A 19,846-nucleotide genomic window follows, 5' to 3' on the forward strand; every position below is an offset into this window, starting at 1 on the left:
CATCGCATTTAATTTCACCTGTACCGGAAACATGTGACCACGGTGTGGAATCTACAGTACGCGTCAAGAGTTTATTGCTTTTTTTAATTTTTATCTTTTTGATGCATTAAATTATTATCAATTTAAGGATACAGTTTCTTTTTCCATACCATTTTTCATAAACTAGCAAATAATATTACATTGCTCTACTGCCGCAATTTTTTGCCAATGAAATTATCTCACATGTCATAAATTTCATTGTTTGAAAAGTGTACCATTGCTGTGATAAGTAAGATATAAGAAGCCCACGAGGAGTCCCCTAGCCCATTCAGTAGAACGCAAAGCGTCGTGAATAGTAGACCAAGTAGAATGGCAAGCGGAATCACCTGCTAGTGAAAGTAGCCACAAAGTAAACAAAGTGAAAAGTGACTAAAAAAAACGGAGAACCAATGGCGGTTTCTTGGAGCGTCAGGAGGATCGGCCAAATCCTGCTTGGTTGTGCTGCTTGGATCGGATTAGGCCATGGTCAAGGGTTAGTATGAGACTATCCAACATGGTTTTAACTGGCAGTAGTGGCTACACATTTAGTGATGATTTTTTAATCTTCATTATATGCTTTCTTTCATTCATGCATTCATTCATTAATTCATTCATAACTTTTTCGTTCATGTGCTTCAAGAGATCATAAACCTGATCAAAATTATAGCGATTATTAAAAAAAAATATCGATCTACTGCTTTAAAAAAAGTAAAACTCAACAACAAGATTTTTAGAAATAATAACTTAATTTAATTTAATGACCCCTTTCAATTTTGAACATGCGAAAAAAGAGGTGTTTTTCCATAATTTGCAGCCTGAAACGGAGATGAGATAGAAATTTGGTGTCAAAGGGACTTTTATGTACAATTTGACGCCCGATTTGATGACGTGCTCAAAATTCCGAAAAAAAAACTTATTTTTCATCGAAAGAAACACTGAAAAGGTGTTAAAAACTCTGCCATTGTTCGTTACTCAACTGTAGAAAAAATTAAAAGATGTCATTTTATGGGAAATTTTTTGTATTATTGAATCTATTTTAACCCAGAAGGGTCATTTTTTCATTTAGAACAATAAATTTCATTTTACAATTGGGTCCTAAAATGAAGCTTAGAATGCTAATATTATTGTTTACAGCGATAAAGCTTATTTTTCTGAGTACAATGACCCTTTGTACGACCACAAAGAGTTTAAAATGGTTTTTTAAATCAATTTTGAAAAATTATCCTCGCGGTCCTTCTTGACAGAAAAGCTCCTACTTGACAGCTCGTTCCAAGGGGACCATGGTTGATCCATCGAAAAAATGTTGTCTTGTAAAAAAAAAAATTTGCATTAAAATGAAAAAAAATGATCAAAAATGGTTTTTAATCGTGTTTTTTACCGTTGTACATAAAAATTGACATGGGGCTTTAGTACCCAATTGCGTTTTTTCTAACTTTGCAGGGTTATTTTTTAGAGTGTAACAATTTTGTACAAAGTTGTAGAGCAGACAATTGCAAACAAAATTGATTTATAAACATGAGGGGTTTGCTTAGAACCATCACGAGTTATCACGACTTTATGAAAAAAAAGTTTTGAAAAAGTTGCTTGTGTCGATAACGGCCGTTCAGCGTCACCCGCGACAGACGAGAAACACTAAAAATAACTTTTTCAAAACATCTTTTCGTAAAATCGCGATAACTCGTGATGTTTACAGGCAAACCCCTTATGTTTATATATCAAAATTTTTGTAATTGTCTGCTCTTTGTAGAACATTGTTACACTCTAAAAAATAACCCTGCAAGGTTAGAAAAAACCCGAAATTTTAAAATGAAAAATTTTGTTCTTAATGAAAAAATGACCCTTCTGGGTTAATGTAGATTCGAAAAGTAGGTACATTAAATTTACCTAAAATTGACATGTTCCAAAAATTTCTACAGTTAAGTAATGGAAAATTGCAGAGTTTTAAAAAAATTAGTTGTGTTTTTTTCGATGAAAAATACGTTTTTTCGGAATTTCAAGTACGCCATCAAATCGTCACCAGGAGCCCCGTTCGGACACGTGGACATACCAGCAAGAACAAGCAGCAGTTGGAACAGCAACCCACAACAAACTCGTTCGATATGCTGTCTGATAGCGACGACGACGACAAAAGCTCAACTCAGCAGGCGAACAATGACACTGGCAGACGATGCAAAGAAGGCAAAAATAGTTACTTGCAAGTTCTCTGCCTCGGGCGAGAGACAGGCCGCCGTTGACACGCTAGCAGCCACCGTGGACGATTTATTGATACCGTCAGAAGTTCAATATTTCACCAAGGTGACGAAAGTGGCGGTGCTTGCATTGGACAAAGTGCACTTTATCAAGACGTTGGCGATATTCGAGGCCGACAACCTAAAGTATTTCACGTACGAAAATCGGGACTCAAAACCGGCACCACGCGAAATAAAAGTATACTCTCGAAGGAAACCACCGGTACTGTACCTGCTGTACTTCGACAAAGGCACTGACAAAATTCAGGACCTCCGGCAGGTGAAAACCATTTTTTCGAAAAATCGTTCAAAGCAAAATCGCATAGGGTACGTTATCCATTAGTGGACCCCTTTCCTATAGTGGACCCTCTGAAGGGTTTTTGATGAAAAAATCAATAAAATCACAATTTCAAGCATGTTTTTGTCCAATATAGGACAACGAAAATCCAAACTTTTCCAAAAGTGGACCCCTGTTAATTTAACTTACAAAAATAAAGAAAACTGTGTATTTAAGCAAAAGTTTCTCTTAAACATACAATAAATGCTTGTTGTAATCAACCTAAAAGCATATTTTTTTTCAATTATGAGTATAAATATAGCTGTTTTCATGTTAAAAGTACCAAATATGCTGAATCTGAAATAATTTATAATTAATCAAAACTTTAGTTAATGGTACTTAACTGAAGCATCATAGTTGCAGTTTGAAATGATATTTTATAATAATAAATCAATAACAAAATATTATTTTTAAACAAACATGCGTGGTTTTATCAGCAACTGTAAACAAATCTATTGTTTAGTTTCGGTCAATCATTTATGTAATTAATATGGAAAAAATTGCATCAAAATTACTTTTTTAAATTATTTGTATGTTTACAGTGGTTTTTTAAACGTTTTCTCTGATCTTTTTCGGAAATAAATGTGTTTAAATTTCTGTTAGGTTTTTTTTTTGCTGTTTAAAGCCAAATTTGTTAACAAAACATATTTGTTCATGATGAAAAGTGAGCAAAATCCATCTTTTATTCATTATATCTATCATTAGACCTACACAATGCATCAAAACATCAAAATCGGTTAAATTAGGTATAAAAATAACAGTTTGCCTATAGTGGACCCGGGTCCACAATCGGATTATGGACCCGGGTCCACTATAGGAAATGGGGGTCCATAACAGGCAAAAAAAACTTTTTTTTCAAATGGCTATTTTTCTGCTCCAAAACAAAAAACTGATGAAACAAATACTCAAAATTGTTCAAAACACTCCAGATTCCATTATTTTGTTGAAAGGGTTATGAAAAAGTGCTTAAAATATTGAAAATTTGTGAAAAATGTGCTTCGGCTCTACTAGGGGGTCCACTAATGGTTAAAATACCCTATCTTTTTTTCCGCGACGATGTTTCGAAAAAAATGCCGAATTTTTAATGTCTGTAACGAGCACAAGGATGCTCCAAACTTCAATGTTATTTATACCAATAGATGCGCAAGGATCGGGCGTGCAAAAACGCTTTAGAGGCCAAAGTGCCTCGAAAATAATATTTTTGAAAAAATCTCTTTTTACGGGTTTAATCATATTTAAAATTCAAATGCAAAACGCCAGCTTATGTAACGTCCAATCAAGCTTATATTTGGGATTTAAGCTAAGTATGCCCACCAGAACAAACCCCTGAATGCCCGCCAAAAAGTCACTTTTGTTACACTCTACTCATTATGCAAAATTGCTTCTTTGATATATCCAACTGAAAAATATAAATTGTAGTGTACTACTCTATACTCATTTATGCTCAATTTTTTTCAAATTCAGACTGTCGGTAATTGGACCAAATGTAATCCGACCGTACGCCCCATTTACGGTATCCTTCGCCAACTCCCTGTCTCGTAATGCCCAGTTCGATGTTGTGCTGATGAACTCTAACGATGATTCGATTCTCAACGAAACCAACGTCATGGTACCCCGCAGATCTGGAAAATCTGCCTCACTTCAGGTATGCGTTGTAGAAACTGGCTTGACTGTGAAGTTTTAATCTTGCTTGTCTGTTAGGTGGGAAATATCCCCGAGGGTGAGTACAAAGTCCTGATTAGAGGAATCGACGCTGACGGTGATTTCCAAGAAGAAGTGGATCTTCACTACCACAGCAAAACGGAGTCCGTGTTTATTCAGTTGGATAAACCTGTGTACAAACCGGGCGATGTTCTGCGGTTCAGAGTGGTCGTGGTCGATGAGAATACTCGACCTGCGACTAGCATAAAGTCTGTGAGTGTGACTCTGTATGATCCCAGGGGAAACATGATAAATCGTTGGCCGTTCGGGATGTTGTACAAGGGAGTTTTCGAGTCCAGTGTGCAGCTTGCATCGGCGCCTGAACTAGGGACGTGGAATTTGGTTGTGACCACTGGAAGCAGCGTATGTGGTTTTTTATTTTGTTTTAATTTCATCATCAAAATAAATTATTCATTTTTAGCAAATCTCGAAAGAAATCGAGTTGAAGGAGTACACGTTACCAAAATTCTCCATAATAGTGCACCCTGCTGAGTTGCTGTTGGTGAAAGATAAGCGAATCAAACTAGACGTTGCAACTGCGTTCATGTCGGGAAATCAGGTGGAAGGGAACCTTGTGGTCGATTTGTTCCTGAATGATATCAATAAGAGGAGACCTGACCACACCTATTCCGGGCATATCAAGGCGCAATCAACAGTTGAGTTCCAGTTGAAGGAGGAACTGGAAGTCGATGGAGACAGTGACGTTACCCACGTTTTTGCTAGAGTTAGTGTGTTGGAGACATTTTCAAGTAATTTTCCGTCGTTAAGTAAGTAAACTAAACAATAATGCACTAAAATTTATTCTAGACAAAACCGAAACCATCGTGGAAGCCATTCCTGTGTATCGCAACAAATACACAATTTCGGTAGTCCCCTCGGAGCCGATGTTTGAACCCGGGAAAATGTTCACCTTGCAGTTTGCTATCAAGGATCATTACGGAACGCCGGCTAGAGGTGGAAAGTTAGCAACAATTGAAATTTTATTCGATGGAGATTATTTTGAGGATGGTGAGGATGAGCTAGCTTTTGAACGCGAACCCGATGACATGGGTGTGATTACGTTGAAAATTGTTCCACCAAGTTCGGCAATATCGTTTCAATTGCAGGTGGGTGATTTAAATTATGCATATGTAGTGCATTTTGTATTATTTCTAGTAAATTTCAGGTTAAGTATGAAGGTTCAGAGTTTGAAGAGGAAATATATGCGGCTCAGTCATTGAGTCATCAGTATATTACAGTGACATTGAATGATAAAAGATACAAGTAAGTATTATTATTTTCTACTCAGCCAAACCAACCAATACTTTAAAATTAAAAAAAAAATGATTTGGAATCCTCTCTCTTCAGTTTTAACAACACAAAATATTAAGGTTAATGTTATGATATTTTTTAGTTATTTTATTTTTTACAATCAAGATCCAGCAACAAATAACCATTTAATCATTTCCAGAGTGCGTCCAAACAAGGAAGTGGTGTTTGAAGTATCCTGCACGGAACGTTTCAAACATTTTTCGTACACCTTTGTGGCGCGGGGCCGCATCATCGATGCTGGGCACGTGAATGTCATGAACAAGAAAAAGTACTCCTTCCGGTACAAGCTGCTGGCCGAAATGGCACCCCAAGCCAAGCTAATAATTTCCCACATCAGTCGGGACTATTTGATTTACGATGTGCTTCATTTGGATTTTGACGTTTTCAATAATGATGTGAGTCGTTAAAAAATGTTGTTTGAAACATTATTTGCTAATAAGATATGTTTCAGTTTGAATTCTTCCTCGACAGCGATAATTACAATCCGGGCCAGGATGTCTACGTAGATCTGCGTGCGGTGAAAGACTCGTATGTGGCGTTTCACGGAATAGATCAGAGTGTTCTTCATTTAGGTCACGATGGTCACCTGTTCACTAGAGCCGACGTTTTTTCTGAACTAGATCAATACAGTGCAATACACGTGGATGAGCTGGACCCGTTCTCCGTAATTGTGACATTTTAAATGAAAGCTGCTTTAAAATTAAATATGGCTTATTTTCAGACATTGGGATTGTTTTTACGGACGACCTCTGAAGTAGATTCACGTAAGTCTTGTAAAATAAAGTTTATCAAAAAAACTAACCTTGCCTTACTTTCCAGCTTACGCTTACGTTCTCCATTCCCGATCCAGACGATCCGTAGACAGTAGAAGGCCACAGCACGCAATTCAGATTCGAACAGTGTTTCCCGAAACATGGTTCTGGCGCAACTACACCCTGGATGGGCGAAGCACCTCAATGACCATCGAGTCGGTGGTTCCCGATACGGTCACGTCGTGGCTCGTCACAGGATTTGCCCTGAGCCCAACGCTGGGACTAGGAATCATAAATCAGCCGCGTATGTTCACCGTAGACCAGCCATTTTACATCGTTGCCAATCTACCGTACTCGATCAAACGTGATGAAGTGGCAGTCATTCGAGTGACTGTGTTCAATTTTCTCGGAAGCCCGCTGACAACGAGTGTGACACTGTTCAACAAAAACAACGAATTTGAGTTTGTGGAAAAATCTTCAGGTGATGGTAAGAAGTTGCTTCCAATTGTTAAGTGCGGTATTCAAGAACACTCTTTTCCAGACACCCGACGGACGAAAGCGGTTTTCGTTCCCGCGAACGATGGCCACGCGGTTTCGTTCCTGATCAAGGCTAGAAAGCTGGGTGAAATTGCAATTAAAATCGAGGCCGTCAATGCGCTGAAGGCAGATTCCGTGGAGCACATCCTGCGCGTGATTCCCGAGAGTCATCTGATCCGGCGGAACGAGGCGAGGTTCGTTGATCTTACGAAGCAGCGCTCGGCAAGTTACGATATCGCGATCGATATTCCGCGGAACGTTGACGAGGGATCGGTGTTTATCAAGTTTACGCTTGATCGTGAGTTGATGAATTATAGCTTAGGGATAACATTTTTAATCACTTTCTTTTGACAGCTGATTTATTGGGGTGTGTCGTTAAAAATTTGGATTCCCTTATACAGCTACCTTGCGGATGTGGTGAACAAAATATGATGAAATTTGTACCGAACGTGGTGATATTAGACTACCTGTCGGAAACTAAGACAATAAGCAAGGAAATTGAATCGAAGGCCATTGAAAACCTAAAGAGAGGTTACCAAAATCTGCTAAGGTATAGAAACAGCGACGGATCATTTTCCGTGTTCCACGGAAGAAGTGGAGGTACTTTTTTGACGGCATTTGTAGCGCAATCGTTTAAAGTGGCTAGCAAGTACATTAGTATCGATACGAACGTAATCGAACAAGCTTATCGTTGGCTATTGAGTAAACAACAACCCGACGGTAGATTTGTAGAGGTGGGATCTATTTGGTCTGCGGCAATACAAGGAGGGTTACGATCTTCCTGCTTTGCTCTTACTGCTTTTGTTCTGGCAGCTATTTTGGAAGCCGGAAACGTCAGACTGCAAAATGAGGCAAAAATTCAAAAAACTATCAATTATCTTACATTCAACCTGCAAAACATAGACAATTCTTACGATTTGGCACTCACTGCGTACGCGCTGTCTCTTGTACCAGATCGTCGAATTTCCAAACCATTTCTTGACAAGCTTATAGAGAAATCGACTTATGACGAAACTACCGGCACACGTCACTGGAACACCGCTTCATATGGAGTAGAAACGGCAGGTTATGCGGTTTTGTCGTACATTGCCCACGACATGATCGTGGATGCCACTCCAATAGTGCGTTGGTTAACTACCCATCGGTACGGTGAGGGAGGTTATCGAAGCACGCAGGATACTTTTGTAGGACTAAAAGCGTTGGCACAGTTTGCCGCTAAAGCTTCCTACCATAACAATGACTACAGAGTCACAGTCCGACCGAAGGCGGAAAAAGTGTTAACCTTTGACGTCGATAGCCACAAATTGGCAGTTCAGGAACTAGAACTCGACAGTGCCACAAGGAATGTGAACGTTCAAGTCACTGGCGTTGGAACCGGAATCTTTCAAATTTCCTACCAATACAACCAGAACATCATCCACCGGCAGAGTAGCTTCAACTTGGAGGTCAATGTTCTCCCAAACAGTACCTACTACCGTCAGGAACTCAGCGTCTGCGTTAGCTTCATCGCCCGGGAAGCTTACCAGTACTCCAACATGGCGCTGGTCGAAGTGTTCTTCCCCAGTGGTATCGTGGCGGACGAAAGCTCCGTACGGGATCTGTCAATCGGAAGAAACATCCAGAAGACGGAGCTTCGCTTCGGAGGAACCTCCCTCGTGGTGTACTACCTTCGCTTGAACGCCCAACCCAACTGCTTCGGAGTGACCGCCGAACGCCACTTCAAGGTTGCCCTGCATCGTCCGGCGCACGTGGTCGTGTACGATTATTACGATGAAGGAGGTAGATCAATAAGGAATGCCCATTTTGAATGCTGATTCAAATTAATTTTTGCTTCTTTCAGAACACTCGGATCGCTTTGCCATCGCGTCCTACGAAGGAAAGGTGATGCAGGTTTGCGATGTTTGCGAGGATGAGGACTGCGAAACGCTGTCGTGTCAATAGAAGGTCTAGTCCCGAAGCTCGATCATTTGGTAGAATATAACATAATTTTTAAATGAATACAAACATGCTGTATGTTTATCTGCTAATTTTGAATTAAATGTGCTTTTAAGATCCAGACTCTGTATTTGTCCAATTTTTATAAGCTTCGAAAGTTCAAGATTTTATTTCAGATATTGCTTCCATCGGATGGGGAAGAAAATGTTGGCCCCGGTCTAGCCTTAGAGGTAAGGTCGTTAGCTCAGTCCAGGTGTAGGAGTCGTCTCCCTGGGTCCTGTCTCGGTGGAGTTGCTGGTAGGTAGTTGGACTCACAATCCAAAGGTCGTCAGTTAGAATCCCGGGATGGATGGAAGCTTAGGTGTAAAAAGAGGTTTGCAATAATTGCCTTAACAATCAAGCCTTCGTACACTTAGTTTCGTGTAGGAATCTCGCAATCGAGAACGCTATACTGTAGAGCGAACAATTTCTTTTTTAGAATGTCTTGCGACACTTAACAGGTTTAGCACTTAAGTAAAAACAAACTAATCAAATTCATTTGAAGCGTACTTTTTTTTAACCAACGTGTTTTGATTATTTTTTTGTCTTAATTGTCTGCTCTAAATTGAAGACAAATCTGTAAAACCCCTAAAATTTCAAACCAAATATTTACTGCGTCTTCTTCTTGTTAACTTTACGTCCCACTTTACCGCAGCAGCAAACCTTAACACCCGCGAAGAAAATCACCACGACCAGCATTACAGCTCCGAGTACATCAAGCGACAGGTACTGCGCAATCGACAAGTTTACCGCCTTCGACTTCAAATGTGTCGCTCCCTTATGCCTCACTACGTACTCCATCCAGTAGATGGACTCGTTCATGGGTTCTACGATGGTATCCCGGAACAGCGCGGATATCTCCTTGGCACGGGTGTAGAACGTCCGATCCTCGATCAGCTGCCGAATGCGTGCCCCAAATGACTCCTCGGTGACGTCCTGGAACATCATGTGGCCAGCGTAGCCACTGCGAACCGCTCGGAGGGCGTTCCGGTGTTGGTCCCCAAAGAAGGGCATAAACAGCGTTGGGACTCCGTGATACATGGATTCAAAGGTGCCGAACTGGCCCCCGTGGGAGATGAAGAGGATGACGTTTTTGTGCGCTAGGATGTCGTTCTGCGGTGCCCATTTGCGGATCATTACGTTTTTGGGTACATCTTCGATGGTGTCCGTTTCGAATTTCCAGATTACTCGCTGCTTGAGGTTGGAAAATACTTTGAGGAGGGTTGCTCGTTTTGCTGGAGGGATTTCCGAGCTTTGAAGGTAGGCTCCCAGGGAGAAGTAGATTACACCGTGTTCGGCGCCATCCATAAAACGCTGTAGGTCTTCTGGAAGCGGCTTTGGGTGTCTAATATGTGCTCCAGCAATGTTTACTAAACCAACGGTAGAAGGACGAGGTTTGGTTAGCGTAGGGTGAGCGTTGATCAAAATGACTGAGATTGATTTTTCAAGTTCTCGAACGCTGGGTAGCGGACCACGCTCACGTACTAAATCACCGAAAAACTCCTTCGCTAGCTTATCTTGTTGAGGGAGATAGTACAACTCTCGGATCACGTAATCAACCGACGACACCAGCACATTGTACGCCCTCTGGAGAAAGTTCATGTCATCCTCGTAATCCAGAATCATGTGAGGAACAAAAGACCATGGCGTCAGGATTCCCATCGCTCGATCCATAAAGTCCGAATAGCCGTAAGTGCTGATCGTAACGATGGGAGCATTGAACTTGTGCGCAAACATTAGCCAACTCTCCTGGAAGAACTGCTCGGACACCACAAGGTCAAACGAAAGGTCATTTCGCTTGATGAACTGCTGAACAGCCTGGCTTTCCAACGCAAAACGACTAGTATCTAGCCCCATCTTCCAGTACAAGAACAGATTGTTGTAGTCACTGCTGTAGGTTGCCGTGTTGAAGATCGCCGACAGCGGAACTGTAATCACAAAAAAAAAACGATGAGTTCAGACCACATGACACAATCACACCATCCTACACTTCTCCCTTATCGGATAAGCCGGCTCGATCAACACTTCCTGGTACCGGCTCAGCGGTTCGCCAAACTTGAAGCTCGTGATGCACGTTACCTCGTGGCCACGGACTTCTGTGAGCTCGCGTATAAAGTGCTTCAGCATCAGCCAGTGGCTGGGACCGGGAAACGGAACCAGAAACAGTATCTTGTAGCTTTGAACTTGACCGACCAAGAAGAAGACCAGCAGCGTGGTTATCACCTTGGCGTTCATTTTGATTTGTGACTTGTGGTGCCGGTCGCGTTCAGATGACGACTGAGAGAGTGGCGGTAGAAAGCTGAGATTTCGAGTGTTGTTTGATTGGCCTTATCAATGAAGTCGACAAAATAAACAAATTGTGTTCTATTCAAGTCGCGGCGGGGTGCTCTCACGGAAGCAAAGTGTTTGACTTTTCAATGGAACAAATATTTGCACAAACAAATATTGCTATTTTGATAAGTAACTAATAATAAAAAACATGAAAACGCTTTGTATTAATTCACATTCTTAATTGAATTTAGAAAGCTGTAAATATTCATAATTCAATCCAGAGGTCGCTGGTTCGAATCCCGTGGCGGGCGCTCTAAAATTCTTTGTGTAAATAAGGATATTCGGCGCCGTCGCTCCGTGCCATACTTTAGGAGCCCAGAGTGGCGATAAAAAGAAAGACACTAGTGGTTGGTACTAGCAATGGTGGCCCACAGCTATAAACTCAACTTCGTTTTTTTAAATATTTGGAAATTTATAAATACGATTATCAAATTAATTGTTCTAATTAATGTTCTATTCCATTTTGATTTTTTTTTTAAATTTTCGTTGTTTAAGGAACTGTTCGGTTAACTCCACAAACACAGCATGCAGAGAGTTCCAGAATGACATTCGTTACACAATAAACAATAACAAAAAATGTCAAACTTACCATATCCGGTGCTTAGTCCGGAGGAGAAAGATACTGTACTGCAGTGGGTTCGCAAATTCAAACTGTCCAGCCCGATAAAGAAGCTCAGTCGGGACTTGTCCGATGGAGGTAACTGGCCCAAACCGTTTCCGTAACAACCCATTCTGAAACTGGTTCAAACATTGCAGTCCTGGTCGCCGAAATTGTCCACCAGCTGTTTCCACGTCTGGTTGATCTACACAACTACACGCGCGGATTCTCGATCGCCCGTAAGCTGGACAACTGGGAAACGCTCAACAGGAAGGTCTTCAAGAAGCTGGAACTGGGATTAACGACAGAGGTCATTCATGCTATCGCAAGTGGACAACCGGGGGCAGTTGATGTGGTTCTTTTGGAGATCCTGATGCGAGTTGATACGGCCGCAGAAGTAAGGGAGTTGGATATGGCGTCTTGAGTGATGAGATTTGTTTTAGTTTGAATAATAGTTGTTTTTATATTTTAATTCGCTTTAACTTTTTTAACGGTTCTGACTTTGGGAGGGACGGTTGGCCTTTTATGATCTTTCGATTTGTGTTTCGTTGGCTTTTCGAGAAATGCACCGATAATGTGGTAAACAAGGAACGATGTGAGTAGGATGGCAATCACGAAGAATGTTAGAACGTCCAGCATCAAGTATTGGACCCAGTTGAAATCCACCGAGATGGACTTGAGATGTTTGGCCCCTTTGTGGCGGATGACGTACTCGATCCAGTGCATGGCCTCGTCCATTGGTGGCACCAGGTTGTCGCGGAACAGTTCCGATGCTTTCTTGGCTAGTCTGTTGAACGCTGGATTTGTGAGCAGTTCGTTGATCCGAGATCCCAGCGTGATGGCGTTCACGTCGGCAAAGTTTAACGTAAGAGCATAGCCGGCCCGTTCCGCCCTAAGAGCATTCCTGTGTTGATCACCGTAAAATGGTATGAACAACATGGGGACTCCACGGAAGATACCCTCCTGGCTACCAAACATGCCGCCATGAGTGATGAACAATACCACCTTTGGATGGGCCAGAATATCACTCTGTGGCAGCCACTTTCGGACCATCACATTCCGCGGAACGTTCGTCATCGTTTCGTCCTCAAACTTCCAAAGCACTTTCTGCTTGAGATTGCGGAAAACTTCGAAAAATGCTTTCAGTTTGTCCTTGGGCATGTCGGAACTCTGCACGTACGATCCCAAACTGAAAAAGATGGCACCCTCGGTAGCCCCATCCAGGAATCGCTGGATGTCCGCCGGAAGTGGCTTGGCCGGTTGGATGTGCGCTCCGGCAACGTTGACCAGGCCTGAGATCGACGGCCTCGGTGGGGAAGTTGAGACGTGGCTGTTGATCAGCATTACCGAGATGGACTTTTCCAGCTCGTACACGGATGGGAAGGATTCGGGACCTAAAAAAAAGTTAAGTTCAGATGCAAAGACCTCAACGATAAACACAAGTTTACCTTCAATCGCTGAGAAGTACTTCTGGGCTAGTTTGTCCTGTCGGGGCAAGTAGTAGTACTTGCGAATCAACGCATCTACCGCTGATACCATGAAGTTGTAACATCGCTGACTGAACGTCATGTCGTCCATGTACAGCAGAATCGGATGTGGTACAAACGACCATGGAGTCAGCAAACCCATCGCACGATCCATAAAGTCCGAATATCCTAGGGTTCCTGCAACGTACTCGATTTGAGCAAAAAATTAGAACCACATATCGTGGGGCTCACCTATGGTAACGATCGGAGCTCGATACTTGTGGGCAAACATGAGAAATGCTTCCTGGTAGAACTGCTCGGAGATGACCAGGTCGAACACGCTGTCATCCTGCTCGATGAACTGCTGAACGTTAGGGTTCTCTAAAGCAAATTTAGTCGTCGTGAGTCCTACATTCCAGTACAGTAACAGGTTGGACAAATCGCTGGTGTATTTAGCCTCAAAAATATCTGACACAGGAACTAAAATGAAAATCAATTTCATTATTTCCCCATAAAACTCGACAAAAAAATCAACCACTCACAATAGTACGGTATGTCGAACGGCGGGTCGATCAGGATCTCGGTGTAGTTGGGGTGGCGCTCCTTGGCGGCAAAGTTCGAGATCGCGGTCACCTGGTGGCCCCGTTCGAGCAGTTCCTGCACAAAGTGCTCCAACCACAGCCAGTGGCTGGGCGCCGGGAACGGGACGAGCACCAGTATCTTGGAGCCGGTCGCCAGCGGGGCAAATGCGAGCAGCAGCGTGGTCAGCAGAAGCGACGTGAAATGCTGCAATGAGTGGAAATTATTTAAAGTTGTTCTAGAAGTAAATCACTATCCAATGAGATCCAATGCTGGACAAAAATAAATCGAATGCAGCAAGTAAACTCAACGTAAATTGTGAACTTTTACTCGGTGAATTGAATCATTGAAATCTATACGCGATATACTAATTAGCCACAAGTTATAGAAATACGCAATAATCTAAAACATTGCGTGATAAACATGGACCACTTCAAAGCTCATTTAAAATTCTCAAATCGGTACAAACAGCAACAGTGATAAAAAATGCAATGACTAGTAAAGTGATTTTTGAACTAAGATAAAAGTAATGTCCGTCGTAAAAGCGGTTCAGTTGTTCACTGGTTAGTTGAAACCTAACTACTACTTATGACTGCAATATCATTACCGAGTACCGAGTTGATTGATTAGGCTCATAACGAGGTGTTCTGACAAAGTGGTTAAAAAGTTGCATTTTGTATGACTAGTGAAATGTAATGGAGATTGAAGGTGAGTATATTGATTTTAGATACAACTATATTTGAGCTGTTTTATTTTTTTGTTGGTTGAGAATCGAACCTGCATTTCAAGTATTACAGTAGAGAGTTAGGAGATATAATCTCTTTTTGTATCGCAAACATCTCTTTCAATTCGCCAGCGAAATTTCAACTTTTTGCACGATTGACAAGCTCAGTTGGACGATCAAACTCAGTTTCAAACTATTGGAATAACGTCATGATGAAAATTCCCGGCAATTAGAAACCCGGACATCTTGTATATCTCTAATTGGACTTAATTTCACTTAGTGTTGTGTCATTAGATTAATTTCCTTTGAAATTTACAAGTAAACTCGACTGGTAGCTGTGAATAACACAAAAAAACAATAAATAAAATTTTGTCCTATACTTGACGTTGTCGTGCTATCTTATCGCATGTCACTTTTTGACGTTCCGAAAAAAAACGCGTTTCAATGTTTGATTTTGAATAAACAAATAATAGAGCACGCAATGTAAACAATAACAAACACGTTTTGTTTGATGGACCATTATGTGTTTGGTTGGTTGAATTTGTTTGCCGGAGTCCCGAGTTAAAACTACAAATGTTCACGGTAGTCGGGCACGTACGTGTGTCAAACGCGTTCTGACTAAAGTCTTTTTGACCAGTTGTCGCACTTACAGCTATTTTTAAGGTCTGTCTAGATAGCACGACAAGATTGAAACTTCTATCATATGAAAAGTGACAAAAATGCACGGAGTTTTCTCGGTTTTTATTGAACATCTCAAGATTGAAATCGAATTTTGATGCATTGTGAGCTGCACAAAATGGCGTTTTAAACTCAATTTGGCCCAAAATGCACCTGCGACAATATAGCACGACAACGACGATATAGAACATCTGATGTTCACTCAAAAATGAAAACAATGACGGTGAAAGTGATATAAATAGTAAAAAATTAATTTTTTTTTGGCAAACTTCTTAGAATTATCAAATTAAAAGATTAACAGAAGCCACGAGGTGTACTCGAGTAGATCAAACATACAAATCAGTATTGTTTTGAAGTACTTTAGTAACTGGTTTACTTTTTTACTGGTTTACTTATAAACATGTAAGATGTCTTTATTCTGTTATTGGATGCATTTTGCAATGATAACAATAATAACACGAAATTCATCAAAAAGTGTCGTTCGGAATTTGAATCTGTCATTCTTCGGTGTCCTGGTTTTGAACCCCAATTCCGCTATAAAAGCATTTTTGGCCGTTTTTAAATGTTAGGTCAGATTTTAAAAATCTGAAAATATGATATTGAAACTAAAGTAAATAAAGAAGAAGAATCAATTTTGGCTTTTAACATTATTTTTATCAACGTGAATGTGTCAAACAATTCTTATGTAAAATTGTCTGATCTTTACGATACACATATTTTCAGATTTTTAAAATCTGACCTAACATTTGAAAACGGCCAAACATGCTTTTATAGCGGAATTGGGGTTAAATGGACCCAAGATGATTTTTGCTGTGCAAGTGGTTATTTTTACTGGATTTCTGGGACATTTTCACATAAGTTAAGTGCATTTTGAATGGCCGCATGAAGCCTCCGCTCTAAATACAGACCGATTTTCAAGAAAAAATGTAAAAATGTGGATTTGGGGCAAAATGAACCCTTTGCCGTTTCGTGCGGTAAATGAAACCATCACCAATCGATTCCCGGAATTTTTACTTAAGAACCACTATTTTTCATACCATAGAACCAGCCGCGTTCAATTAAGTCCGATTTTGGGTTCCATTTCTGAAGTCCAATTTTATATATTTAAAAATAAAATATTTTCTTTTATTTTTCTTTTCTTTTTTAACTTGCAATATTGTAAGTTTGAAAACTTACAACATAAATAATTCGTACAAAACTAGAGAGATTTTCATAAAAAAAATCATAAAACAAAGATTTGTCAAAAATGGATGCATTAACCACAGTAAAAATATTTTAAAAGATAGATTTTGCTTTTAAATAGATTAAAAAACAGCAATCTGCAACACATGAGCCAAATTTCAAAAGATTTTTTGAACGATAACCGATTGAGGACTGAGAACTGCTAAATTTGCTTTTGTAATTATTTTTGAATCCTCTTTTAATGCAATACTTAATAAACAAAATACAAAATTAAGCTAATTGAGCTGAAAAGTCAACCAACCAGGAAAACAAACTAATCCTATGGAGTTTACACCAACAAGATATAGTAACTTCGGTACCATAATTAGCAACGTCTTGAATAAGTTAAAAATGTAGAGAACTGCTCTCAGGCCAAACTTGATACAAATAAAGAATCGGATTTTTAAACTTATTCAATTCATAAATTTCAAGCTGTCTTCATAATAAATAACCTGCTGTTGCCAAAACGTCTCCGCCTGTCGCCAACACACGTTTGAAATCGAAAGTTTTGTTAGCCGAAAACAACAAAAACGTACGCACATGTTGGTTCATACATCAAACAAAATTCTTCTCGATACTGGCGCGTATTTTGCTGCATCACAACGCCACAAAAAAACAACCAGGAGGGAGGTGGGGAGAACCCAAAACATAAACAAAATCGGGGATCTAAATTTAACCCGGCGCAAAATTCACTCCCATCCTTAAAAATAGTTGCGAACTCTCGGTTCTCGGCTGTGGTGGCCAAGAAGTCGACGGCGACGACGCCACTTTCTTGTTAAACTTGGCATTCATTCGACACAATATGACCCATTTCGTGAATTTCACTGTCACTGTCACTGGGTTGTGGACAGAAGAGTTGTACAAGCTACTACACACGTTTTAGCAGTAATGCTGGTTGAGGTTAATTACGACGACCCGTGTTACAAGTTTGTACGAACACGACGCTGTCGTAGGTCAAGAATGGTTCGACACCGTTTGTGATTAAACGTACCATTTTGTGTTAAACCGTTGAAAACGTGCTGATTCGGTAGTAAAAAACGAATCAACGGAAACTAATTTAAGATCACACACTCGCGGCGGCGGCACTAGAATCACCGTTTTTCACGAAAATTATATAATCCACGGTGAAGATCTCGACGACCAACGGACTGTTCTGGCGAGAGTTCCGCGGTAAACTGGCGAGGAGCACCAAGTCAACAAATTTACGACGACCGGCTGTGACTGTAATCGCTCTCGTCACATGGACTACTGTATCACGTAGAATCTCGTCACTGACCGGGTGTCATCAAGATATAGTCACTTTGCGATGTTCATCGTCCAGTAGCGGTTACACCGCACTGCATCAACTGCACTTGCAATCACCAAGTATGAGGCGTCTCCACTGCTTTTTCTAGCTAAAGGTAAACACGTGTTTACGAAATTGAAATCTGTGTTTCTATTTTCAAATTGAAGAAGAACATCGTGTTATTGAAGCATTGACACCGTTTTCAATTTCATCAACTCATGTTTCCGATAACGTCTGCAAGTCTTCTATACGTGTCCAGCGTGTCCGCAACCCTTGCAGTTCTCGGCACAAAACCCGTCTTCAATTCATGTATATTTCAGCTGTCGCAGCGAAATTTATTGCAATCACTCAAAAAGAAGACGAAACACACACACTTTCAAACGAAACGCGCAACGTCCAAGCCGCTACTTGGGTTGGTTGGTCTACGAAGTTCGACGGCCGGCGTTCAACTGAGTCGAAGCGCCGCACCCGCTGAACCGATTTCTGAGGACGACACACCGCGCAACGACGACAATGACGCCAAGAAGGTTCCCGAGTCGTCGGAGTGCATTCGGTCAGCGAGCAAACGAAGGGCCCAGTTGCCGGTTTGGGGACGCTAATCAATGGGTGGCAGTTGAGGTTTAATGAGGACGGGAGTCAATGTGTCAATGGAGGTTGGGAGTTATTATCTCGATGAGTTGTAATGAGCAACTACGGGCATTTCAAGTTATCAATCTTTTGACACAGGCTCAACGGTGGTGTAAGGGTTATGTCATGTCTTGGTGAAATGTTTTTTTATTTACCATTTATTGGAAAATTGGTTTCAGTTTAATACCAAAGTATTTTATGTGTATTTAATATTTAAGAAAATTAATGTTCTCTACTATTAAAAAATTTATCTGAAACATAATGATTTAACCAGATTAAGAAGATCAAAATAATAATTATTATAAGCAAAAGTCCGGGAAGAATGCACGCAAGAGTAAAATCTCATTGAATTTGAAAAATATAATAATAGTTACAACGAAACAAGTCGTCTCCTTAATCTAAAAAAAGCTAGAATCTAAAAATAGTTATTTTGTACATGTAAATTTTAGTGATTCAATAAAAGAGTGTTTGGAAAATTCAATACAAATGCTTTTATATGCACAATGTTTCATCCAAATAATTAAATCCAAGAAGGTCTGAAGAGTCATCTAATTTTAGATATCTAGTTTCAATAAAATTTTAAAGTTTTCTGAAATAAACTGATTTTTCGAGCCGATCTTAAAGGGGGAATGGTGACATAAACTTTGAACACTATTTGCAACAGGCTCTACAGCAATTTATTAGAGTGAAAAAAAAATTAAACATACTTTATTTGTTTATTTTTTCCACATACATACCTACATTTATTCAGATAAAATATTATTGAGTGTTTAATCACAATCCGTGATTCCTCAGCCCAAAAAAAATATTGGACACTAATTTAAATGTCTGATAAATAAATAAGTAACAGTAACAGTAAAAATCGCTTATCATTTGCCTAGAAACCTTAAACGGCAGAAAAACTCGTTGCATGCCATACACAAAAAAAAAACAAATTTCATTGCAAATTTCACAGCAAAACTTTTCGGAAGCTAAAACAGATTTAAATAATCAATTGAAATTTATTTTGACAAAATTTATAATTGGATTTTCAAATTAATGGAAATTTGTAGGCGATTCTCTAATCTTCAAACAAGATCACACTTAGTATAACACGTAACACTTTAGCTAAAAATATGTTTATGATATTTTGAGGAGGGCTGAGTAACATAAACGGATATTATTGATTGTTGTTGTTAAATAATGAAACTTTTGTGAAAAATTCCACTCTTTATAATAAAATATTAAGAAATTTTTGCATCAAGAATAACCTTATGAAAGGGCAAAAATATGTGCATATGCAACAAGTTGCAAAAAGATGATTTTTTCAGCACGAGTCGTACATTTATCTAACTAGGTTCAACGAGTTGGATAAATACGACGAGTGCTGAAAAAAATCAAGTTTTGCAACGATTTCCATACAACATTTTTTTGCAATTCCGAAAATCACCATTAATTTAGTCAATCCACCGTTTATGTGAGTTGCAAAGTAACCGCCGA

The 19,846-nt window shown here is 40.0% G+C and overlaps 4 protein-coding genes across 7 annotated transcripts; 2 read left to right on the forward strand and 2 right to left on the reverse strand.

The window, feature by feature from the left end:
* Positions 1-301: 301 nt before the first annotated feature.
* On the forward strand, positions 302-8,942 carry LOC120420747 (thioester-containing protein 1 allele S3-like). The gene is made up of 13 exons (XM_039583848.2): positions 302-511; positions 4,048-4,228; positions 4,285-4,647; positions 4,706-5,033; positions 5,092-5,390; positions 5,450-5,547; positions 5,735-5,990; positions 6,047-6,259; positions 6,317-6,359; positions 6,415-6,834; positions 6,889-7,182; positions 7,239-8,663; positions 8,725-8,942. Exons 1-13 carry the CDS (start codon positions 429-431, stop codon positions 8,823-8,825), a joined length of 4,104 nt encoding a protein of 1,367 aa, XP_039439782.1. The 5' UTR covers positions 302-428; the 3' UTR covers positions 8,826-8,942.
* Positions 8,943-9,352: 410 nt separating this feature from the next.
* Positions 9,353-11,149, reverse strand: LOC120420795 (UDP-glycosyltransferase UGT5-like). Its single transcript, XM_039583910.1, has 2 exons — positions 10,847-11,149; positions 9,353-10,786 (listed from the first exon to the last, which is right to left on the reverse strand). Exons 1-2 carry the CDS (start codon positions 11,091-11,093, stop codon positions 9,468-9,470), a joined length of 1,566 nt encoding a protein of 521 aa, XP_039439844.1. The 5' UTR covers positions 11,094-11,149; the 3' UTR covers positions 9,353-9,467.
* A 540-nt stretch (positions 11,150-11,689) lies between these two features.
* On the forward strand, positions 11,690-12,259 carry LOC120420802 (sperm flagellar protein 1-like). Its single transcript, XM_039583924.2, has 2 exons — positions 11,690-11,886; positions 11,946-12,259. Exons 1-2 carry the CDS (start codon positions 11,766-11,768, stop codon positions 12,209-12,211), a joined length of 387 nt encoding a protein of 128 aa, XP_039439858.1. The 5' UTR covers positions 11,690-11,765; the 3' UTR covers positions 12,212-12,259.
* On the reverse strand, positions 12,256-18,238 carry LOC120420762 (UDP-glycosyltransferase UGT5-like). 4 transcript variants are annotated; one of them, XM_052707696.1, is made up of 6 exons: positions 18,115-18,238; positions 17,447-17,849; positions 13,796-14,039; positions 13,506-13,733; positions 13,236-13,451; positions 12,256-13,181 (listed from the first exon to the last, which is right to left on the reverse strand). In XM_052707696.1, the coding sequence occupies exons 2-6, from the start codon at positions 17,447-17,449 to the stop codon at positions 12,256-12,258; spliced, it is 1,617 nt and encodes a 538-aa protein (XP_052563656.1). In that variant the 5' UTR covers positions 17,450-17,849; positions 18,115-18,238. The 4 variants fall into 4 exon arrangements, with proteins under 4 accessions (XP_052563656.1, XP_039439827.1, XP_039439819.1 ...); XM_039583893.2 differs by having other exon boundaries at positions 17,447-17,890; positions 18,115-18,226; XM_039583885.2 differs by having other exon boundaries at positions 17,447-17,845; positions 18,115-18,136.
* Positions 18,239-19,846: the final 1,608 nt, after the last annotated feature.

This window comes from Culex pipiens, chromosome 2 (assembly GCF_016801865.2).
Source record: "Culex pipiens pallens isolate TS chromosome 2, TS_CPP_V2, whole genome shotgun sequence".
Taxonomy (NCBI): domain Eukaryota; kingdom Metazoa; phylum Arthropoda; class Insecta; order Diptera; family Culicidae; genus Culex; species Culex pipiens.

Excerpts from the sequence above, each read along its gene's own strand:
- LOC120420747 (XM_039583848.2), top strand. The coding sequence starts at position 429 with ATGGCGGTTTCTTGGAGCGTCAGGAGGATCGGCCAAATCCTGCTTGGT. Across the intron at positions 5,391-5,449 it reads CAATATCGTTTCAATTGCAG|GTTAAGTATGAAGGTTCAGA; the intron begins GTGGGTGATTTA and ends AGTAAATTTCAG. Across the intron at positions 6,260-6,316 it reads ATGAGCTGGACCCGTTCTCC|ACATTGGGATTGTTTTTACG; the intron begins GTAATTGTGACA and ends GCTTATTTTCAG.
- LOC120420795 (XM_039583910.1), bottom strand. The coding sequence starts at position 11,093 with ATGAACGCCAAGGTGATAACCACGCTGCTGGTCTTCTTCTTGGTCGGT. Across the intron at positions 10,787-10,846 it reads TTATCCGATAAGGGAGAAGT|TTCCGCTGTCGGCGATCTTC; the intron begins GTAGGATGGTGT and ends TTGTGATTACAG.
- LOC120420802 (XM_039583924.2), top strand. The coding sequence starts at position 11,766 with ATGTCAAACTTACCATATCCGGTGCTTAGTCCGGAGGAGAAAGATACT. Across the intron at positions 11,887-11,945 it reads TCGGGACTTGTCCGATGGAG|TCCTGGTCGCCGAAATTGTC; the intron begins GTAACTGGCCCA and ends CAAACATTGCAG.
- LOC120420762 (XM_052707696.1), bottom strand. Across the intron at positions 13,734-13,795 it reads GTTCGACATACCGTACTATT|TTCCTGTGTCAGATATTTTT; the intron begins GTGAGTGGTTGA and ends TTTTCATTTTAG. Across the intron at positions 13,452-13,505 it reads AGCTCCGATCGTTACCATAG|GAACCCTAGGATATTCGGAC; the intron begins GTGAGCCCCACG and ends AGTACGTTGCAG.